General features: G+C 34.8%; 1 protein-coding gene across 1 annotated transcript in view; it reads right to left on the reverse strand.

Moving 5' to 3' along the window:
* Nucleotides 1-22,774, reverse strand: part of AKAP6 (A-kinase anchoring protein 6) — a gene marked incomplete at its 5' end in the record, with an annotated part of 248,277 nt that overhangs the window by 61,044 nt on the left and 164,459 nt on the right. The window contains one exon of the mRNA XM_083352382.1: nucleotides 1,277-1,423. Within this exon, the coding sequence (XP_083208508.1) occupies nucleotides 1,277-1,423 (147 nt within the window). The remainder of the gene's footprint in view (nucleotides 1-1,276; nucleotides 1,424-22,774) is intronic.

Here is a 22,774-nt window from a genome sequence, read left to right on the forward strand (position 1 = left end):
TACTTATTATTCCATTGTTATTTCATTTAATAAACTCCTAGTTTGGCTCTAAGGTCAGTCCAAAGTGCTACCTTCCTGGAAGATGATCTAAAAAGCAGTATGCTCCCACATGTGCCTCTTTGTTCTTTGTTTTCTCTGCCATCAGAATTGTAATCAGCAGGTATGCAGAACAAAGTCTTTTCACCTGCAGATCCTGGAACTTTCTTGAATTTGGACAGGAACTCAACACTGATTAACCTTCTTTCTGATTGTGGATTGTATGAGAGCGCTGTGTTGTGTTACTTATTTTTCCTCTCATTATTCTGATTTTTATGACTATTGTTATTGTTTGCTTGTGTGTAGCTGAATCACACTGCATTGAAACTATTTTTGCAGGGGATGGATACAGTGAGGTGGGGGTACATCCATGGTTTTTACGGCTATTATTTAAAAGTCTGAAGGTGTAGAACTTTTACTAAAATCATTGCTTACCTATAACTTTATCATTTAGTTTGTAAAGTTTCCTGACCTTTGATCTTGAGTGACACCAATTAAGGTAAGGAATGGATAGTACAAAAACATTTGTCCTCTCCCATACCTTTTAACAATTGGCTGTAAAGCTTCTGAAATAATGCCTTATTGGTATCTGACTGAGAGACTCACTGTGCTGCAGATGTTGCTAGAATCTCACATTTGGTTGACAGTGGGACTATTATAGCATGAAATGAATTATATAAAATCTTTACTTTTTTGTTTACTTCTTTTGTCAAACACGAGCTGCACATGTCACTATGAAACACATCCTGATTGCTACCCTCAGAGTTGTGATTTGAGATGGGTGCCATATTTGCACATTTATTTTCTGCAGCATCAGTATGAGGTGAAATATGTAGTGACATCCCCACTTTTCATCTTTAGGGTATAGTAAATAGTTAAAGAGTAGATGTCTCTAACATGTACCTTCAAAATAAATTCTATTAATATTCACTCAAGCATGACAGTCCATGTATATCTATATTATAGTGTATACTGTGTTAGAGCTGACTTAGTGCATACCCTTAATACATGGCATATTTTACTTACATTTTTTTCTGCATTAAAGTACTAAAATTATTAAAGTCGGACCAGACATAAACAGAACAAAATAACAGACAAGAAAAATACTATCTTTTTTCTATAATAGTATGTTTGAAATGTATCTAGTGAGTTGAATGAAAGGGTCCATCTAAAAATCAGCATACTTTAAGACACAGGAAAAGGACATACAACCCACAAACAGTAATAAAAATGCAAATACCCCAAGCAGTTCCCATTTTTCATTAATTGAATCCACTTTTTCAAGGAGATCGCTTGGTAGTAAAACACTACTTCTCTTCAGTGCTTCAACTTTACTCAGCAATTCCATCTTTTTGGGATGTCTGATTGACATTTCTACGCTGTACCTCTAAAATGAAAAAAAAAGATGAGTTAACTATATAAAAATACCTTTAATTAAAATATAATATTAGAAAGTAAGAGGGCTGAATATGATGTCACTATTATGTAATTCATGTACTTCTAAATGACTTTTAAAATTACACCAACAAAATGAGAATAATGAGGACAATTGTGACCTAAAGATGGCTTCCAATTTGGTTCAGTAGGGTCTCTACATTCATTTGATTCCCAATTCTAATTCAAGCTAATGAAAATAATTCATATACAACAGGGAAAAATATTTATACCAAACCATTTTAAAGGTGATGATTATAAATTTCCTTGTATCTCTCAATTCTTGGGAGAAACAATTTTTGTCATGTTCTCACATACAAATTGTTTCTTTGGCTGGAATCCAGCGAGTGACTGTATCCTATTCAAGGTCATATGAATCTTCATTGCATTTTAAAATACATTTACATTTGCCAACAAATCTCAGTCCATATCATAATCTAAGTGTATTCACATGTCTCTCTAGCCTTAGTTTATGACTTGGCAAATAATCATTTCCTTTCCATTGGGTCTTCTGAAGAGCAGGCACAGTTGGCCAGGTAACCAGGACAATGCCTTGTTTGGAAGCATATGATTGGCTCACTCAACAAGGGAATAGAGGTTAAATATTCATGGATAGCTCATTAGCTCAAGCGTTGGCTGGAAGGGCCCAGTGGGTACATTTTTCTGTTGTGTTTCAAAGCATCTTGACTTAGAAAAAGTTTACTGTGAACATGAAAAAGAAGTCTATTGCCTGAAAAACTAAAATTAATGTTTCAGTGAGCATACAAAATATGGTGATATTACATTGGATCTTATACTTTGTACTCCAGAATCTACAGAAAGCCACTATATGCCTAGAGGGCTCTTATAGCAACCTTCTTCCGTTGGTGCTACCCAGATTCCCAATCATAGCCACCAATTTTAAAAGCTGCAATTCTACCACCTCTGGAAGGTATAAGCTTGGAAAACCCTGCACAAAAGCATGTAGAGCAAGCTATAATAATATCGTATGTTATGATATCACCATGCAAATTTATTTTATTTTTTTATTTTATTAGATTTATATACCGCCCCTCTCCAAGGACTCGGGGCGGTGTACAGGGCAATTAAAACAGTAACAACACGCAAGGTATAAAATTAAAATAAGATTAAATCAATAGCCCTAAGTAATAAATACAATCTAAAATTTAAATTTTTAAAAAAATTTAAACACTAAAATCCAATCCCTCAGTCCAGGCCGGCCTGTTCAAACAACCAAGTCTTCAGGTCGCGGCAAAATGAGCGAAGGTTGGGAGCTATCCGGAGCTCAACCGGAAGCTGATTCCAGAGGGCAGGCGCGCCCACAGAGAATGCTCTCCCCCTGGGGGCCACCAGTCGACATTCCTTGACCGATGGCACCCTGAGGAGGCCTTCTCTGTGGGAGCGCACAGGGCGATGGGAAGTTAACGCCGGCAAGAGGTGCTCCCGTAAATGACATACATCAATTGCATTATGATGCAACTTATGTACAACATGTAAAGTGATGACTTTATTAGGAACAGATCACTCCTTCTCCCACAGATGTCTTAGCCAAGTTGGGAGACTCTGCAATAAATTTGAGCAAATCACAGTGAGTTTACTTGGCAAACACCCCCCCAACAACATCTAACTGGCTACATTTTTTTCTCTGTGTTACACACATATACACAAACATGCATATGACACACACACACATACACACTCAAGTTCATAGACACAGTTTCTTCCTGTTTTAAAGAAACAGTGATAATATGTATTTAGATACTAGTACAAAACACAATTGTCCAAAAGGCACTTAAAAGTGTCATATAAATCATGCTTCTCTATTAGCAATTTTCACATTTAACATTAGGCTTTTTTGAAACCTAAAGAATAAAGTTCCTTCTGCTGCCGTTGAAGGGGAAAAAAATTAAAACCAGAAGAAACTAGAGCAAAGTCAAAGTAGACTAAAGAACATTTGAAACCTGAGCACTTTTGTCAGATCCAAGAACACGTTGCCTGACAGAACAAAACAAAACAAAAATATAATTGGAGAGTACTTAGCAGAAAACAAGGAAGTTGTGAAATCATTCTTTCAGCTAATAGATCGTCAGTATTTGCATGAATATGTTTGCATATTGTTAATTTCATATTTTAATCTTTCATTTGCACTATGCATGAATATCATTTATATTTTGCCAACTTCAAATATTAGTCATTTGTGGATCACAGAGCAAAATGTTTTAAATTAGATGATTTAAAGTATTTCTCATTATTAATGAACACAGTCCAGATGCCAGTGTATCAAAAATAAGCATGAATATGCATAAGAGGCAACCAATGATTGTCTAGATTTATAAAACAAACTTGTCTTTTCAATATGTGAAAAGGAAACTAGAAGCTGTTTTTCTATATAAAAAAAGTCTGCTTGAAAAATAAGTAATTAGGTTTCAAATGATAGGATTGGATCACAAAATAGCTAACCTTTCCCTGGGCTAAAATTGCCAACAAGTATGCTTGTTGGCTCTACGTGATTGCCTTTTCAGCTGGAAAGGGTGACTAGAGGAGATTACAATCTGCTTTATGTAATCTGATTTCTATTTAAAGCTGAAAAAGATTTACATAATTATTTCTGCAAGTATGGATAATATCAGGAGAGATCCAAGTCTGTTTTAGCTAGACAGTACAATCTACGTGGTTTCACTTAAATACAAAATAAGTGTCTAAGGGAGTTCTCTAATTGTCTGACTATGTTTCGGACTTGTCTACTAATATTTTTTACCTGTAATAAATTGGGTTTGTTTGCTTTGGGCTGAAAAGTATTGTAGCTGTGTTTTTGAGCTGGTAAAGATTAACATCTAAACAAATCAGGCAACACGTCTCTTAACAATAATACTCTAGTTATCATAAAAACCTAATGGATATCATTTAATTTGGGTCCTAAATAAAATGGTTGCACTATGCTTCGTAATACGAAGAGTCCTTGTGACAGATGCTATAAAAATTATGACATTAAACCAAATAAATAGGTTAGGCTTCTATATACTTTCTGTCTCTCTCACAGGGTATCATACTGCATAAACAGCATGATAAAAGAGGCTAATTGCTAGAATATGCATTGTATAGTGTCTGGAAAAGTTATAGGGTAAAAAAAAAACATTTAACTGAAAGATGCACCAGCTATGAAAAGAACAGTCAGTATTGTTTCAAGGTAAAGTACTTAAACTGAAGTTATTTATTCCACTGTGAGAAAAACGCTTACTGTACTGTTGAGCTAAGGTTCTGATAGCACATGTTAATTTTTTTTTACCCAACAAACATCTACACTGCAAAATTAGCTTCCCAGCTCTATCAGTGCTGCACAACCTTAGTCTAGTACGAGTTCTTTATCCTGTGGTGAGAAGATAATTTAATCTTCATATTCATTCTACCCTCAGCATTAAGTGAGCAAAGACGGCTGTATTGTGACAGGCTGTGAATGTTATGATATAGATTACTGTTCAATAGCCAACAATGAGATTTTAAAGAATTTTAAAAGTCACATCATTTTCCTTTCTTTTTCTCCACCATCCAACAATAGCTGTAATACATAAAATGATTTAATATTTATTTTTCTACTTCATTTGCCCACAGAAAAAAAGGCTTATATTGTTTTTTTGGTGTTCATATCTATGGACAAATAGAAGGGATTTATTTTGAATCCACTCAAGAGAAAAAAGGCAGAAGCATGATTTAAGCTGAGGAATTGTGATCCCCTTCTCTTCCCCTCATCCTTTTTTCCTTCTCCACTTACAATCTTTTAAAGTAATTAAAACTAATACACTTTGGATATCTCATAAAAAGTTTGTAATAAAGACAATTTCCTGGAACATAATCAGGAAATGTAGAAAAGATTATTAAGAGAATTTTGTGATGAATGTTTCCTAAAGTGGCCAGCTTTTTCTTTAAGTGTGTGTGTGTGTCTGTGTGTGTGCGTGCATGTGTGTGTGTGTGTGTGTGTGTGAAAAATCACACCCCAAAATTCTGTCCAAACAGAGACTGGAACAATGCCTTGAAACAGCATTAATTGTCACCATGGAAACCAGAAGAATAAGCCATTTTGAAATCGGCCTGGAAGACACTCATTGAGCAACTAAGCATTTTTTTTTCTCCTTCAGTGTTAAAGAACAAGATGCCTAGTCACCAAGAGGTCAAAGAAAGAAATCATTATGAAAAGATTGTGGATGTCAACTCTATGGTTAATGATAATAATAACAATAATAATTCTGACATTTAAGAACAGACCAAGTCTTTATTGCCTACTTTTCCTGAAAGAGCAGCATTGCGCACCCCTACCCCACCCTCACCCCACAAAAATCAGGGTCTAAATACATATTCCTGCCCTAGAGTGAAATGTTAGGGCAATATTATGCAGCCCTTGGGACTAAAGCTCCCTGGGAATTTTGTTGCAATAAAACTTCAGAAGAGGAAAGAAAAAAAAAAAGAAGGAAAGAAAAAAAAGGCTGCATGATGGAATTCAAAATAATGCTTTAAAAGCACACAGAGAGATTAAGACATCTATTGTAAGACTTTTGTATGGTGCTTCTGTGGGTTAAACTGAAAAGAGACCAGACATACCAAACATAGCGAGCTGTGAGTATAAGGGAAAGAAGAATTAAGTCAAGGAACGCTTCTCTTTGGTTGGAATATTACTCAAAGTGGGCTTCACTTTTTCAGATTTTACATCATGCATTTTAGACCTTGTTTTAATTACAGAATAATGCACACTAATTTAAGGACTCAAACAATGCTTCAAATTTCACTGAAACACACTCTGCAAATGTTCACAGATTTGTCTCTTGCTAAAGAGTTATTGTCAGATATAAATACATCTCATGTATGAGCACATACAACACACGTATGTGCACTTCATTTGCAAATAACTCCTTCCTATGGGCTGTACAGAGCCTCTTATTAGGAACACTGCCCTGTGGATACATTCTCCAATTACATTAATAAATGTACATTGCATTAAAACTGATACCTATGCACGACTTAAGTCCTTGCCTGTCATCTGCCTACATACATACACATCCTTTGCTTTCTGGCTAATATTCCTGCTCTTCACGCCTAGGCTTCATGGTGGCCCCTCAGGAAGCCCATGCCTAATGCCATTCATTAATGAACAAAGACTCTTTTTATTCCGAAGCCCAGAGTCCAAAGCTCAGCTGTATACATGCAGAGTGAAGGAATCTGCTAGAGGCCAGGCTACCCTTCACAACAGCTCGTAGGCACTAAGTCCTTTCCTAACACCAAAGCAAGAAATTTTACAAACAATCCAGAGGCAGGATTATATTCCATATTTCAGATATCTTGCAAATACAATCAGAATATCTGTATGGCGTTCAGGTCTTATAATGAATATTTTTGTCTTAACAGCCATTACTTTGTTCAAAACTTCTTGCAATCTCCTACTATCAGAGCACACCAAATAACTGCACATAAAAATTATAAAGACTTCTATAGTTGTCCTTCTAAATGAATAATAAGTTTTCTTATTATTGGGACAAATTTGCTAGTAAGCCTTGTGGGGGGGGATTAAAAGCTGCAATATTGTTTAAAGTAGCCCAAACTCACACAGCAAATAATTTCTAGGGTTAAGAATTTGTTTTCTTTTTCTCTAAGCTATTCTAGATGCATGATCTAGAAATCATACTATTTTGGCTATGTATTGTTAATTGGGGATACATTGCATTATTTTTAGTATAAATCAAAATGAATTGAACATTTTCCAATAGAAGTTTAAAAATCATTTTTTAAAAAAGTGTATTTCATTAACTTAACTCCAATTGTATCACCTTGAAAATTGAAGGAAGAAATCAGTAACTTATTCTTATAAAGTCCTTTAAGAAAGAATAATTAAAATTTGCACAATGTCATTTATGCACAATAAGAACATACAACTGCAAAACAAAAAATCATTTTGTTTAAATAATTTCAGGCAAGGAATGAATATATACACTGAGAGTAAGATGGGCAGTACCTATCTCTCTCTCTCTCTCTCTCTCTCTCTCTCTCTCTCTCTCTCTCTGTGTGTGTGTGTGTGTGTGTGTGTGTGTGTGTGTGTGCTAGCATTTATGTCTTTCATCTAAGCTCCCCACCTCCTCAGTTATATCTTTGTCACAATTCTATGGAAGAAAAACTCATTTTTAAGAATTTATTTTGCCATAATAAAATAATGTGGGGTTTTTTTTAAAAAAAATTGCTCCACTTTTATGAAATAATGTGATCCAAAACATTTAAATTTTGACTTTAACTGTAAAATCTTGTGTGCCCTTTAATGAGCTGATATTAAATATTTAATGCTGTTTAGGGCATATCCACTACCACCAAAAACAGTTATATTCCCAGCAGTCCCACTGTTTCAGGCAGAAGGCTTGATTGATCCTCCTAGCCTGAATTGAGTAGAATGAAAAGAAGCAGTTGGAAAATAGCTGCAATCATTTAATGCAGATGACCTCTGACAGGCTCACAGCTCTTCTATCTGAACAGAAAATTTGCATGGGGTCTCTGTGCAGAGGAACAATGTAACCTAAATGGTAGACAATCTTTATTCTAATGAAGTGGGTGTCAAGGTCAATGTAAAACTGCAATGATAAATGGTGCACCACTAGGCAAGAGAAGTTGTGTAGGCATTGTACTGCTTTCACGTTAATTGAAGGCTGGAAATGCATGAGTGAAAGCGTAAGACTCTTCTCACCGCAGTGTGTTAATGCAAAGAAAAAAAGTTGTGTTTTTTTTTCTTCAGGACTCTGACCATTGATATGAATCTTATTGCAACAAGGGCAGTTAACATAAATACAACTGTTCAGCCAATAGTGGGTGAGCGGGAAAGAGTTGTTATTAGGATGGTTTATTTCTAGACTAACAACTTCCACCATCAGAGTGCCAAAAGAATAACAAGTCTCCAGACACCTAATGTAATTCCTATGATCCTTTTGCTATTTAGAAGATCTGTCTTTAATTAGTTCCAAACAAGCAGCCCTTTGGACAACTCTTCATTAGATACCCACTCCTCTTGAACTAACTGTACAGTTGTGTTCCAATGTTATTATTTTTCCCTAGGTTCTATATTTCCTTGTTAGAATACAGTTAATATCTCCAGGTGCCTTTTGTTCTGAATAAAAATTAGACCAGTAAAACTGGGTTTTGTTATGCAAAGGGTGGTGTGTCTTAAGTAGGAACTAAACTACAATCAGTTATTGTGGCTTTGTCAAAATGGCAGTGCAGCTATAATTACACACTTCATCAGTCAATCAAGCAATTTGTAGAAGGCAGTACATTTTGTCCTGTAAAACAAAAGAGGGTAAGATGCTTTTAAAAAATCCTTAACAGCTTAAGCCTATTTAAAAATATATTGCTGCTCACTAATATACTCATTAAAAGCCAAGAACTCCAGCTGTATTTATTCAAATAAGAAATATATTATCAGATTATCAATATTTTTCCAGTATTTCCAAGTGTTTATCACATAACACCTAGAAAACTTTGAAAGTTGTATGTTTTCTTCTATATAGAGTATATTATCTTTTAGTTCCATTTTATTCTCTTCCAAAATTTTTAGATCCATTTCTGTTTGACTTTGGAAATTGTTATGGGACAGAATATGCTTCAATTGCTTTGATGGACAACTTAGCCAGAAGACTGACTGGGGAATTGTGTTACTGCTTCTGTTCATTCTTATACTTTTTAAACAATCAATCATTAATTTAAAGAAGTAACATAAGTAGCAGGAACTCAGACCACTCCCACATGGGTGTGTACAAGGGAGAAGGATGGCAAAATCCATAGTCTCCAATCAAGTACATTAAGCAAAGAAACTAAACATGTAAAGAGATCAAGAAATATGTTTAGACTTACACATTAAACTAAAGAAAGCTAAAATAAACTAAGCTAAATAAAGCCATGCTAAAACATAGTAAGTGTCATCTTATTCTGCTTGAGATTTCATGTATGAAACAACTAGGGAAGATTGTCCAATGAGTTCAGGTGTCTGTTGCTATCAATATGCTGATGGTGCTCATTATTCTGTATCAGTAATGTACTGGATAAAAGTGAAAACATTATTGAAGTCTCATCTACAGCAAACTCATTGCTGTTCCAGACTGTTTCATTTGAAAAAGAAATCAGGAACAAGAATTTACTTTTGCTTGAAAACATGAACTTATTTTAGATATATTCTAGCATTCAACCCTTAACTGGGTGTTAGATTTTGATAATAGCCAGAGGCATATTTACATATCTAAGGAAAGCATGCCAAGGGCACCCATTTCTCAAGATGCCCAGTCAAATTCCTTGACCCATGTTTTAATTACTTCTTGTCTGGATTACTGTAATACACACTTCTCTGTCTCCTATCATTATCACAAATACATTGCTGGAATTGGGTATGTCTAGTTTAACGAAGAGAAGAACTAGGGGTGACATGATAGCAGTGTTCCAATATCTCAGGGGTTGCCACAAAGAAGAGGGAGTCAAGCTATTCTCCAAAGCATGTAGGACAAGAAGCAATGGATGGAAACTAATCAAGCAGAGAAGCAACCTAGAATTAAGGAGAAATTTCAGTTAGAACAATTAACCAGTGGAACAACTTGCCTCCAGAAGTTGTGAATGTTCCAACACTGGATGTTTTTAAGAAGAGATTGGACAACCATTTGTCTGAAATGGTGTAGGGTTTCCTGCTGAGCAGAGGGTTGGCCTACAAGGTCCCTTCCAAGTCTGTTATAGTATTGTATTGTACATTTGGTGGGAACATAAGAAAAAGTATTCATGCTAGTTGCTGTCAGTCCTTAAAACTCCCTCCCAAATTGTCTGTGTTGACTCTTTCTCTACCAAAGACATTTTCATCACAATGTGCTCTTAACATTTACATTGACATTGCTTCCAAACTCAGAAGAAAAAAAATACAAATATCAAATTAACAAGCTATTTAAAAACTCAATATATAAAATACACTTTAAAAATTTAGTAAAAATATTTAAACATAATATAAGACAAGCAGCTGTAACCAAATTGCTTGAACATCCTTCAGTTTGTTCCTAAATGGATTTATTGCTTCTTCCTAAATGGATTTATTGAAGTAGGGTGATGAGTTTATTGTTTTGGTGGTATTTTAATTAATGGATTTTAATAGCTTGTTCATTTTATCTTCATTGTTACTTTTTTTCTTGAAAGGTAAGAATGCATTGAATAAAATAAAAACTGTGTTTGCTAAATTCATATGTTTTAAAATATATATTTATGAACATATAACATATATGAATATATAACCTTAAGTCCATACTGAAGTGAGACAGAGGCATATACTTTTTAAGCAAATGCAAGCACACACACACACAATTCACAAACATAAAAGTCCTTTTTCATTACAGTAGCACAAATAGGCAGCAGAAAAATCTGTATACATAAACTGTTCATAAATTTGAATATTGCTCTGATTTCATTCAACAAGTTACCTTGTTCACAAACTTTTAATAATATTTTTTCAAATACTTTTCATGGCAATCATTAAACCACACGTCTACCAATTATGAGAATTTATGGGTTCCTATTAATATCTAGGAACAGTCATAAAGACTAATTAATGAATTATTCATATTGGTGGATACAAACAGTTGAATGAGGGCTGGAAGATAGTGGCTTGCTCAAGAATGTCACTTAGTGCATTTCAACGAAGGATATCACAGCTCATTTTGTATATCTGATTTTAAAATCTAATAGAACCTAACAGAAAACACAATCATTCATTTCTAACATATTTGCCTCTGAGTAAATTCTAGCTGTACTAAGGCCTCATATTTAGCAGTTTCTTTATGAAGCAATGCTTTTGCATACAGAATAAATTTCCCTGATGCCACAATCAAGAGAATGCAGTTCGATATATAGGAAAAAAAATATTGTATAGGCAAATGTTACTGATGAAACTGTTAAAAAAAGTATACAGCTTCATCTGTGTGTGATTTGTCAGGTCTGAAGCTTTGACGTGCCCAAGGGGCAGACCCCAGCGGGGAGTAGGCTGCAGAGCTAAATAGCTGTGAAAGAAGTCTTAATGTAGGATGGAATTCAAACTAACCTTGACATGACCTCAGGAAAAATATGCAAAAAGTAAAATGAATGCACTCTGCAAGATACATCCTAATTTTGTGGCCAGGGTGGTTAGTTTCACAAACATAACCAAGGCTTTAAAAGCAAAATAAAATATGAGACAAGGAGGAAGCAGGAATTCGGGGAAAATTTAAGCAGGCATGATGTGATTCAATGAAGGCATGTGAACAATTTGGAAGCAATCCAAATAAAAACCAACACTGAACAATATTGTTGTCAGCCTGTCTATTCAGGAAAAAAAATTAGGTTGAATATAAATGACACAAAGCCAAGATTACATCATTGCATTACAAAGTCTGCTGTGACTTTTAGCTGAATAGGCCTCATGGATCTACTAGTTGATGGTAGTTATTCAGCAACTTGAGTTTTAAAATGTTTTCTTTCCATTTTATTTTGTAGGTATAGATTTTAACCAGATTTCTTGAACTGCTGCTTTATTCTGGACACTGAACACTTGAAGCAAATGAAATTCCTATATTGTCTTTATTTCATTTTATATATTTTTGCTCATTTTTGCACAAAGCAAAAATAAATTTATCTGAACTGACAAAACAGTTCAAAGGCTAGATATGTAGAAATATTATTTCACCACAGACTTTGGTTTTAGAATACAGGTAATCCTTGACTTATGACCATATTTGAACCTGGAGTTATGGCTGTAAGGCATGGCAGTTGTTAAGTGGGTCACCATGTGACTGTGCTGATTTTATGGTTAACTGACCATCACAAATCCATTATACCCAATGGACGGCTTTTGCTGGTAATCAGTAATAAATGCGAGAAACCAGTAAAACATGCTGAAAAATCGTGGTTTTGTGACTGTGAGATATCACAAATACTTAAAATGTGATCACATGACATTTGGGGAGGCTTTGGAACTTTGAAAATGGGGTTAAGTAGCTTTGGGAAGGTCGGTTGTAACTTTGAATGATTGCTAAGTGACTGTTGTTAAGCGAGGACTAACATTATAACTTATTTATCTGCTAACAAATATAGATATATGATATATGATATGTAATGTATTTTGTCATAGCCACATTGCCAAAATACCAGTATCTGACTTCCTATACCACAATCAATACTTTCAAATTCTTTCATATCAAGCAAATTTGGTGTGGAGGAAAGTAATGATTTAACTTTAACATGTTGCAAGTTTGGAAATATATGTTAGAAAAAATATGCCTTTATGCTCAGGTGACTTTTTCCAGGAAACAGTATCTGTAACTGTAGATGTATGAAGTCAAAGTTACTTCCTTTATGCATTTTCAGCAAATATGTCAGGTAGCTATGCTGGTCCATTACAATAAAAGAATCAAGTAATGTTCTGATCAGTAGAGATAAATGCATTGTCAATGATTCAGTGGGTTTGTCATATTTTAAATTATTCCTTCATGAATCACAAATCATGACTCCACTATTGGTTCAAATTTAAGGCATCACATAAGCTTTCCAGTTTCTTATTTTTTATTTGTTAGTTTATAATATGGCCAGGTTGTCTATTCATATTTCAAATCTGTTTTCTTCTCACCCTTACCAACAACCACACGTTCATATAAATTGGACAGGAGGAGCACAATAGTGCAGAAAAAGTACAAAAGCAATTTAAGTTCTCAGAGGACTGAATTGTTAGATTCCACAAATCTTTGTGTTTGTATTAATTTATTGGAAACATTACAAGGAAACAGTATTACCTCTATTTTTCAACCATTACACAGACTAGTTTTGCATGTTTCAAGCACATATACAAAATTCCCTATACCTTATTCAAATTAGCTGCATACATTTGCAAGGCTTATGTAAATTTAAGTTTTTCTTAACACAATTGCTGGGCAAGGGAGAAAGGAACATCTCTAAAGGAGAAACCAATAAAATAAACATACAGCCATGCTAGACCACGAACCTGGCTCAAATGATGTATAAGTATTTAGACCTTCTTCAAGGCAGAATTATTTTATTTTATTGACAGATCTTTGTGACATCATGTCTGCACTGGAAGCTATGGAATGACTTATTCCTGATACATTAGCAGCTCTATGAATTATAACAATATTAAAAAACATTTTTATAGTTATAATTGTGTTGGCATATTGGGCTAAATGTATCCAAAGTAATTCTCCAACCATTCAACCAAAACCTTCAAATATAATCTAGATTTTGGATTATGCACTTTATTTTGCAGAAACATAAAACTTTCTCTCTCTCTCTCTCTCTCTCTCTCTCCCCCCCCCCCTTTCTCTGATTAAAGGCTTTTAAATACTAAATTCAATATTTGGAAATGGTTTTCCCAAAGGAGAGAATTCCTTAAGATTAATTCCTCAAGTGAAAAAATATGATGTCACTGCTGAAAAATGACTACAGTGTATAGCGTTCAGACCCATTGAATCAAATCCCAGGATACCTTGTGGCTAGATTGGAAACAAAAGTTCTTACAGTGACATTTAGAGCCCATTGCAGCCCAATAGTGAAGCCTTCCTTACTTGCAAAATTTCTTGTATAGGTGGATGTGGCCAGTTACAAAATACCCATTTACTCATAAACCTAGCCAGATAGGCTGCTCTCTGCGTACCCACTAGCCACCCTGTTTGTAAGAACATATTCCAATTTATTTTCTTTCTTTCTTTTGAAATGGACCCATTCTAAAACATAGGAATGCAGCCATCTGTCATTTATATTTTCTAAGCATGCCATGAGAACCTATGTGGGACTCTAATGTATTATTGTAAAATTATTGCAGGAGGCTCATGTATTAGTTTGTACCATCCCAACTTTACACTTATTTATTTATTTTTACTGATTTAAAAGAATGAATATATATATCAAGGTCTGCTAGGTACCCACATGTCATTTCATTTGAACATAACAGAACAGAACAAAATGCTTGCTATCTTAATGTGTTATGCCAATGTCACCTGAATATCTGTCTGGTGAAATCATACCTTTTTCTTTGGATATGTGTTTGCACAAAACCAGATATGACAGTAAATGTTTGATTACATTTGTATGCAATTTTTCTCCATCTTCTTTTGAATAAATGGAATAGGGTAGGGAACCAGGTTGTGGACCAGGACATGTGGGACATGTCCATTTCTCATCTGAAACTGTGGAGTTACAGTAGGTATTAGATAAGTTTCCATTGTCTCCTGGAGCTATTTAGAATAATAATATTAGTCATTTAAAATACAGTTGCACATTTGATGTTATTAACAAACTGGTAGTTTGTTTCTCATAGTTTTAAGACAGCAGGGAAAACAAATGAATAGAACTGGAAGGGTCCTTGGAGGTTTTCTAGTCCAGCCCCCCACTCAAGCAGGAGAACCTATACCATCTCAGACAAGTGACTGTCTAGTCTCTTCTTAAAAATCTCCAGTGATGGAGCACCCATGATTTCTGGAGGCAAGCTGTTCCACTGCTTAATTCTCCTCACTGTCAGAAAGTTTCTCCTTAATTCCAGGTTGCTTTTCTCTTTGATCAGTTTCCAACCCTTGTTTCTCATCCTTCCCTCTGGTGCTTTGGTGAATAATTTGACCCCTCTTCTTTGTGGCAGGCCGTCAAATACTGGAATACTGCTATCATGTCTCCCCTATTTCTTCTTTTTTTAAGACTAGCCAAACCCAGGTCCCACAGCATTCTTCATATGTTTTAGTCTCCAGGCCTTTGATTATGTTAGTTGTTCTTCTCTGATTTTTTTCCAAACTCTCAATATCTTTTTTGTGATGTGCTGACAAAAATTGGCTGCAGTATTCCAGGTGTGGTCTTAACACGGTTTTTATAAAGTGATACTAATCGCGTGATCTTGATTCTATGTCTCTGTTTATACAACCCAGGATTGTATTAGCTTTTTTGGTTGCTGCTGCACACTGCTGGCTCATAGTGAAGTGACTCCAAGATCCTTCTCACAATTACTGTTTTTGAGCCAGATCTTACCAATCTGTACTTGTACCTTTGATTTTTCCTGCCTAAATGTAAAACTTTGCTTTTCTCCACATTGAAACTTATTTTGTTGGATAGGGCCCATTGTTCAAGTTTGTCAAGATCTTTTTGGATCCTGAGTTTGTTTTTTGGGGTGTTGGCTACTCCTGTCAGTTTGGTGTTATTTGCAAATTTGATGAATTCCCCTTCAATTCGCTCATGTAAGTCATTTATGAAGATATTGAAGAGTACTGGGCCTAAGACGAAACCTTTTGGTACCCCAGTGCTTACTTCTCTCCATGTGAATATGGTGCCATTGAGGACTACTTGTTGAGTATGGTTTGCCAGCCAGCTACAGATCCATCTGGTGGTGATGTCGTCTATTCCACCATTTTCTAGCTTACCAAGGAGTAGGTTGTGGTCTACTTTATCAAATGACTAAATATACTATGTCCACAGCATTTCATTGGTCTACTAGTTTAGTCACTTTATCGAAGAATGAAATAAGATTGATTTGGCATGATCTGTTTTTAACAAATCTATGCTGGCTACTAGTTATAAATTTGATTGCTTCTAGTTGTTCGCAGATCTGTTTTTTTATTATCTTTTCTAGGATCTTCCCAGGTATTGATGTTAAACTGATTGGTTTGTAGTTTTCTGGGTCCGTTTTTCCCCTTTCTTGAAGATGGGAACCACATCACTCCTTTTCCAATCCTCAGGTACTTCCCCGATGCTCCAGGATTTATGAAAGATGTGGTGTAATGTTTCTGAAATAACATCTGCCAGTTCCTTCAGAACTTTGGGATGTAAACTGTCAGGTCCTGGTGATTTATACTCGTCAAGTTCAGATAGGTGTTCTCTTACCATGTTTTTTAATTTTAATTTTTGTTTCTAGTTTGTCTTTGCAGTGGGGTTTTTTGTATATTGGGCTATAGTTTCTTTTTGTGTGAAGACTGATGCAAAGTATGAGTTAAGCAGTTCTGCTTTCTTCCTGTTGCCTGTTATTTCTTTGTCATCTTCTCTTTTTAGTGGACCTACAGATTCCTTGACTTTTTTCTTTTTGTTAATGGGTTGGAAGAATTTTTGATTATTATCCTTGATTTCTGTTGCAAGTCTTTGTTCGTTCTGGACCTTTGCTTTCCTGACTTCATCTTTGCATGTTCTGGCTATCTGCTGATAATTGGCCTTAGTTATGTGCCCCTCTTTTCATTTTTTGTATTTGTCCTTTTTGTCTTCAGTTTGTCAGAGAGACCTTTGTGCAGCCATGCTGGTTTTTTCTTGAATTTCTTGTTTTTCTTTTTCAGTGGTATTGTATTGGTCTGGGCTTTTATGATTGCATTTTTCAGAGTTTCCCATGCTTCTTGGGTTGTTTTCCTCTTTATGATTTTCATCCATGGGATCTTTCCTAGATTCTCTCTGAGTTTGTTAAAGTCAGCTGTTTTGAAGTTTAAGACACTGGTTGGATTGTTTTCTATTGCTAGTGTTTGCATTATGTTAAATTCCAGTATGAGTATCACTTGTTTTCTTTGTAATGTTTAAAGTGGTCAAAAAAATAGAAAACAAAGACAGTTAAACTTAAGCTGTATTTGATTTCACTTATTTGAACCAACAGAAGCTTAAGAACTGTAATATGCTTCTTTCATAAAGAAATGCTTTATTACAAATAACAATAACTTGTATATTGTTATACAAGTATAGATTGTATAATGAATAATATGCAGATTTATTCAAAAGAGCTTCCATTTTCTAGGTGTCTCATTTCCCCATTAAGTGTGCTGAGAAAATCAGCCTAAATATTCATTATTTTAGACATCCTGCACAACTGAAGAAATTACACTGAAATCTGCAGGACTGCACTGTACAAGATTGCATAGTCAGATTTTTTCAGTCAGATTTATAGTAGAAAGTATTAATATGTCCTACATTTAAAAATGAAAGTAAGATAGAAATATTTCAAAGAATCCACAATATTTTATATATTAATAGGCTACCCTGATAATACTGTGAGCCTATTAAATGTAATTTTTCAGGCCACAGTGATTGGCATTAGATACTGACATTTGAGGAATTGCTATTATATTGATTTTGTTCTTTGCATTTTATCTAATCAGCTGAACAAAGTGATACTGGCAGAAGTTAGGTGTCATTGGGTAAAGCAATTAAGTACTTAAGTAAAAAGCTAGCATATTTAAAGCATGCCTTAGTCTTTAAAAATCTTTTTCTGAATTCAATTTTGTACCATTGATTCAACAACAGATAACTTTCACGGATTGGAGATTGATGTAAATTTAAAAGGACCATAGAGTCTGAAGTTAACATTGCAAACTCCACAATGTGACACCCACAAAGAAATTCCACTAGGCAATAGACATTTGTGTAAGTATATTGCATTATGAAAGTTTTAAAAACCAGACCAAAACTATACAATACACAATGCAGTGTGGTAGGCCACCTGGTGGTCAAATGAATAATTAATTTGAAAGACAAGCAAAACATTGTCAGCTTTGAAGAATTAAAAGTTTATAATATGTAACTGAAATAAACATTTAAGGAACAAGTCCTTTTTAATCAGCCAATCATCTTCCAAAACTATAGCAAGAAATCAGATTTTATACACAAATTATACAATAAAGGAGAAATTATACAATGTCCAAAATCATTCTCTAATTTAGATTTTCTTTGGTTGAACAGTGATTCAGTATATTTTTAAGGATATTGAATCATTTTTTTATGTAAAAGGATTTACAAAAATATAAAAAAGAAAGTTTTAGTGATATTAGTGATGCTGACTTAGTTCTGGAAACAAGTCTGGGAGAATGCTAGTCTGATATTAATAGTGATATAGAAGAGGGAATCAAATTCCATTTTCCTTACTTCTGCATAACAAGATGCAATTGTAAAAATATTCATTTTTGGAAAGAATTTAAAGTAGCTTTTTATTATAGTTGGCATCTTTAATAATCATCATCAAAATCTAGATAAGTCTTTAGGAAGAAAATCATATAATGAAAGAACTCCTTTATTGGGTATTATTTCACTAAACTAAGATATGTTAGCATATGTTTGTTATTTCTATCTTGCAATCCAAGTTTGTGATAAAAGAATAAAAGTTTGTATCTAAGTATTTATTGCCTGGGAATTCCATGAATGATAATATCAACAAATGTCAAGGCATAAGGTCAAAGGGGACCATTTAAAATATAGTTTTACTCTTATTGCTAGCATTTCTGCATTTTCTCTTGAATTTGATATTGTTTTAAATAGTCACTCTTTTTTCAGTTTTCAGTACAAAAGGAAGTTATACCTATATATACTAAAACTCTCATGTCTCTTTGTCACCTTCCATTCAGTGAAAATAGAAGGTATAGGGCAACAATTATTGAATCAAGACAAATCAAATGGCTGACTTACAGTGTCTTGAGACCAGGGGAATGACATTTAGGAAAGTTGTGGCTGCTTCCAAGAAATCAGGAAGTTTCATGGCTCAAGGGTGGATGAGAGGGCCATTTCCCCATCCTCTTTGGCCTCTGTACTCAATCAGCTGATGACTACGCACAGCAAGTGGGCAGTGATTGCTGCTTCGGAACCAGGGCTGAAATCTGAAATCTCTTAATGGCAGTGGGCAGCAAAAGGATGAGGGAGCAATTGGATGCCTGCTGGGCTAGCTGGAGCAGGCTGACAGTCAACAAGTGAGCCTTCTTCCTTCCTGGGGGCACTTGGAGACACGTCAGTGTGGGTGTAGTTTTTCTCACGTTCCACTGCTCTTTGTTCCCCCTTCCCAAGCAAAGTGGAAGGCTTTTATGCAGGTCAGCCAAGGAGGAATGCTTCCTTTCTTGCCAGCTTCCACAAGCAACATCAATGGAGAAGTCAGGAAGTTGGAAGTCACTCGCACTGATTTTTTGCCTGCCAGTAATCATTCTGTTTCTCTGTTTAGGGAAGGAAATATATCTGAAAGAATGACCCAAAAGGTCACAGGTTGTCTAGTAGTCACATAAAATGCTTAATATGCAACAAGCTTACTTTACCCTAGTAAACTTTATTAGGATAGATCCAGGTGGGAGGGAGGAATATAATCTCATAACAAATCAGTTTCTTTCTAAAAGTTCCAGCATCCCTTCTATCCATCCACTCAAGACTAGATGCATAGATTAGTTGTATATATGTGAACTTCAGTTTGTGATTGGCATTGACTTGATGTTCTTTGCATATTTGTTGTTCAGATGCCAGGATGGTTGACAATAGCATTTAGCATATTTCCTGCAATTGATACCTGAAATATCAAACATGTCATGATTTTCAGATGGCAAAGTTTGTTTAATGAACTTATGAGGGAGCAGGACAGAATTCTATGGGATTTTATTGCTGAATAAACATTTATAGGTTGCATTGTCAGTATCTTGAACAATGGATTTAGAATATCTCCATGGAGATCTCACTCTCACAAACAAACACTGATTCAATGAAATATAAACAAACACTGATTCAATGAAGTATCATACTTTGCTGAAAATGACACACTGTGAAGAAGGTCAAACAAACCCATCCCACTTCACAAAAAAAGGTAGTTTTGAAGTTTTCAGCAAGGAGAGTTGAAATCAGTTAATCTTTTTTTAATTCTCATTGAATAATAAAGCTTATTTATTTATAATCTGAGAGAAAAAACACTTCTTTGTTTTCTTGTATTCAAACACAAATATAGTATAAAACACAATGATACCTGAGAGATCTGGATTTTTTTTCAAGTTTATCTTTATCTGAACTATTTGCCTTCCTCTTTCTATGTTATTATTATAGCAACTTGTAAAATTTAAGAACATTTAAATCAAATCTTTCTACACTTTCTAGGAGCAAATAAAATGGAAAAACTGAGCATTAGCAAACCAGATTATTTCAGAAATAGATTCTCAATGGCATAACTTCTGAACATGTCGCTAATAGCTACTGATAGATGGGTCTACTATAAATTAGACTAATCACCTTTTAGAGTTATCTAATGTAATTGTGATTGCCAAGTCTTGTAATTCAGTGTCTCTTATATTGTAAAGATTAAAAAATACAACAGTGGACTGTGGAATGTGGAAGATAGAAGCCAGTAGGCAAGTCATTCATGAAGAATTTGGGCAACCAAGAAGAAGCCACCTTGGCCCAGTTTAATTCTTTCCTTTCTATATCTGTTTTATTTTCAACATATACTGTATATTACCATGTAGTCAGGACTATGCTTCTTGGTTAAATGTTCACACAAGGATTAATCAAGGAAAAAGAGCATCATACAATATCACTGGTAAAACAGAGAACAAAAAAGGAGAGAAGAATAAATTAGGCCATTCTAGAGCTTTTCTTCTCACACCTTCTTAATCACCTCTCTTTGCTCACTGCTTTCCAATCATCTAACATTCATGCACAGAATCTTTCCTTTTGCATTGTGGACAAACTCAAAGCTTGATACACATTCTGAGTAGAAGGTACACAGGCTACATCCATGCTGAAATTGGATAGGAGGTCATGCAGTGCCATTCTCTACAATTATCATCATCTTCTTGTGTTTGGATTTATATTCTGCCTTTCTTCTTTGGATCTCAAGGTAGCAAACAGTACATACTACTTTATCCAATTTTTCTCCATGACAATCTTGTGAGGTAGATTGAGTTGAGAATTAGTGACAGACGCCAAAATCTCTCTGTTCCTATATAATACTGCTCAGGATAAATATGTATAATAATAGTAAAGTGTGTATACTGAAAAAGTAAACATGAGGACAACAGTATTATTTCTGATATTTCAAATACCCTTTTTTCATTTTTATGAAAAACAATCACGAACTGTATTTATGTCTTTATCAGAGCAAATGGCTGTTTAATGTGCAACACAACCTCTGGAACAGTGTTACAGGTTGAAGTCATATTTTATAAAAAGCTAAAGACTGCAATTTTTGCCATTTAGGTTAAAAGTTTATTAGCAAACCATAATCAGTATCCTGATTGCAATTAAACAAGGCTCCCAAATGGGTCAACATGCTTAAGTGCGATCTGCAATCATTTAGATTTTAACATGATGGTTATTACTTATTACCAGGATGCACAATGAGATATTGATTATTTTTAACCTTTAGATTTAAGGATTCAGGAAAGGTCAAGGCAGTAGAGCAGTCTACCTTTCCCGTCTAGTAAACTTATGGCCTTTAACAGAATTCTAATGATTCCACTTGGCAAGGCAGATCTGAAATTAGTTTATTCTCTTGGCAGACAGCTACCATGATCTATTTTGAAAAGTCTGCATGGATAGCATATTTTATACTTTCTGCTGCTCTTGGACGTTGAGAATATGCAGGGGCCGTCTGATTAACTTCAGCTTCTGTTAATGTTAACTTTATAAGCCACCCTCAACCAGTGGGACAGAAGGGGGTAACCATGTCAGTAAATAAGAAGAAATGTTGCCAATATTCTTGTTTGTGGGGAAAAATATGTTTGCAGATTCAAAAGTGTACGGCTTACACATAGAGTGATGCACACCAAGATGAGAAACAGTTGGGATGAATAAATGTATACTGAATCTCCTCAGCCTTCCTGGATCTGTTAAAATACTGTCTACACATTGGTAAATTGGTAAATTCAAAATTACACTCACTAAGCATGTAAGCTTTTTTGTTTTCCTAATTAGAATAAAATAATCTATTTGGACAAAGCTATTATTCAAAATGAAATGATACAGGGAGGGCATTTGTTGAACTACCAGCTTTCTTTCACTTTGCTAACATTTGGAATGGCTTCGTGCATTTATACCCACAAACAGAACAGACTTCAGTTCCAGAAGAATTATGGGCAAGAGAAAACATATAACTGTTGTGTTACATTAATTTGCAGAACACTTGGCATTATCACTGCCAAGTAGTCAAATTGTTCCAGGTTGTTCCGGAAGGTTGTTATTAATAGCATGTTTTCTGAGGAAAGTTCTGTCTACTTTTGGAACTGCATTTCTGTTGCCAAGGAAACTCCTTAAGCACAGCATTCTCCGAGCACACTGCTGCTTTTGTTTGCCTGTATCCTATTCATATCATCTAAGTAAGCACTTTACGCATACTTGAGGCTGCAGTTTCAAACACTGAAGTATTATAGCTTCTGTTCACTCTTCTCTTCAAATATATTTCACCTCTTCCACGTTCAGTTTCCCAAATTATTTTAAGTTTATTTTTAACTATAAAACAGAGAACTAGTCCATTCCCCCGCACTTCACCACTCCAACACATTTTTCCCATGCATTTGAATTATAGCTTCAT

This window comes from Vipera ursinii, assembly GCF_947247035.1.
Source record: "Vipera ursinii genome assembly, chromosome: 1".
Taxonomy (NCBI): domain Eukaryota; kingdom Metazoa; phylum Chordata; class Lepidosauria; order Squamata; family Viperidae; genus Vipera; species Vipera ursinii.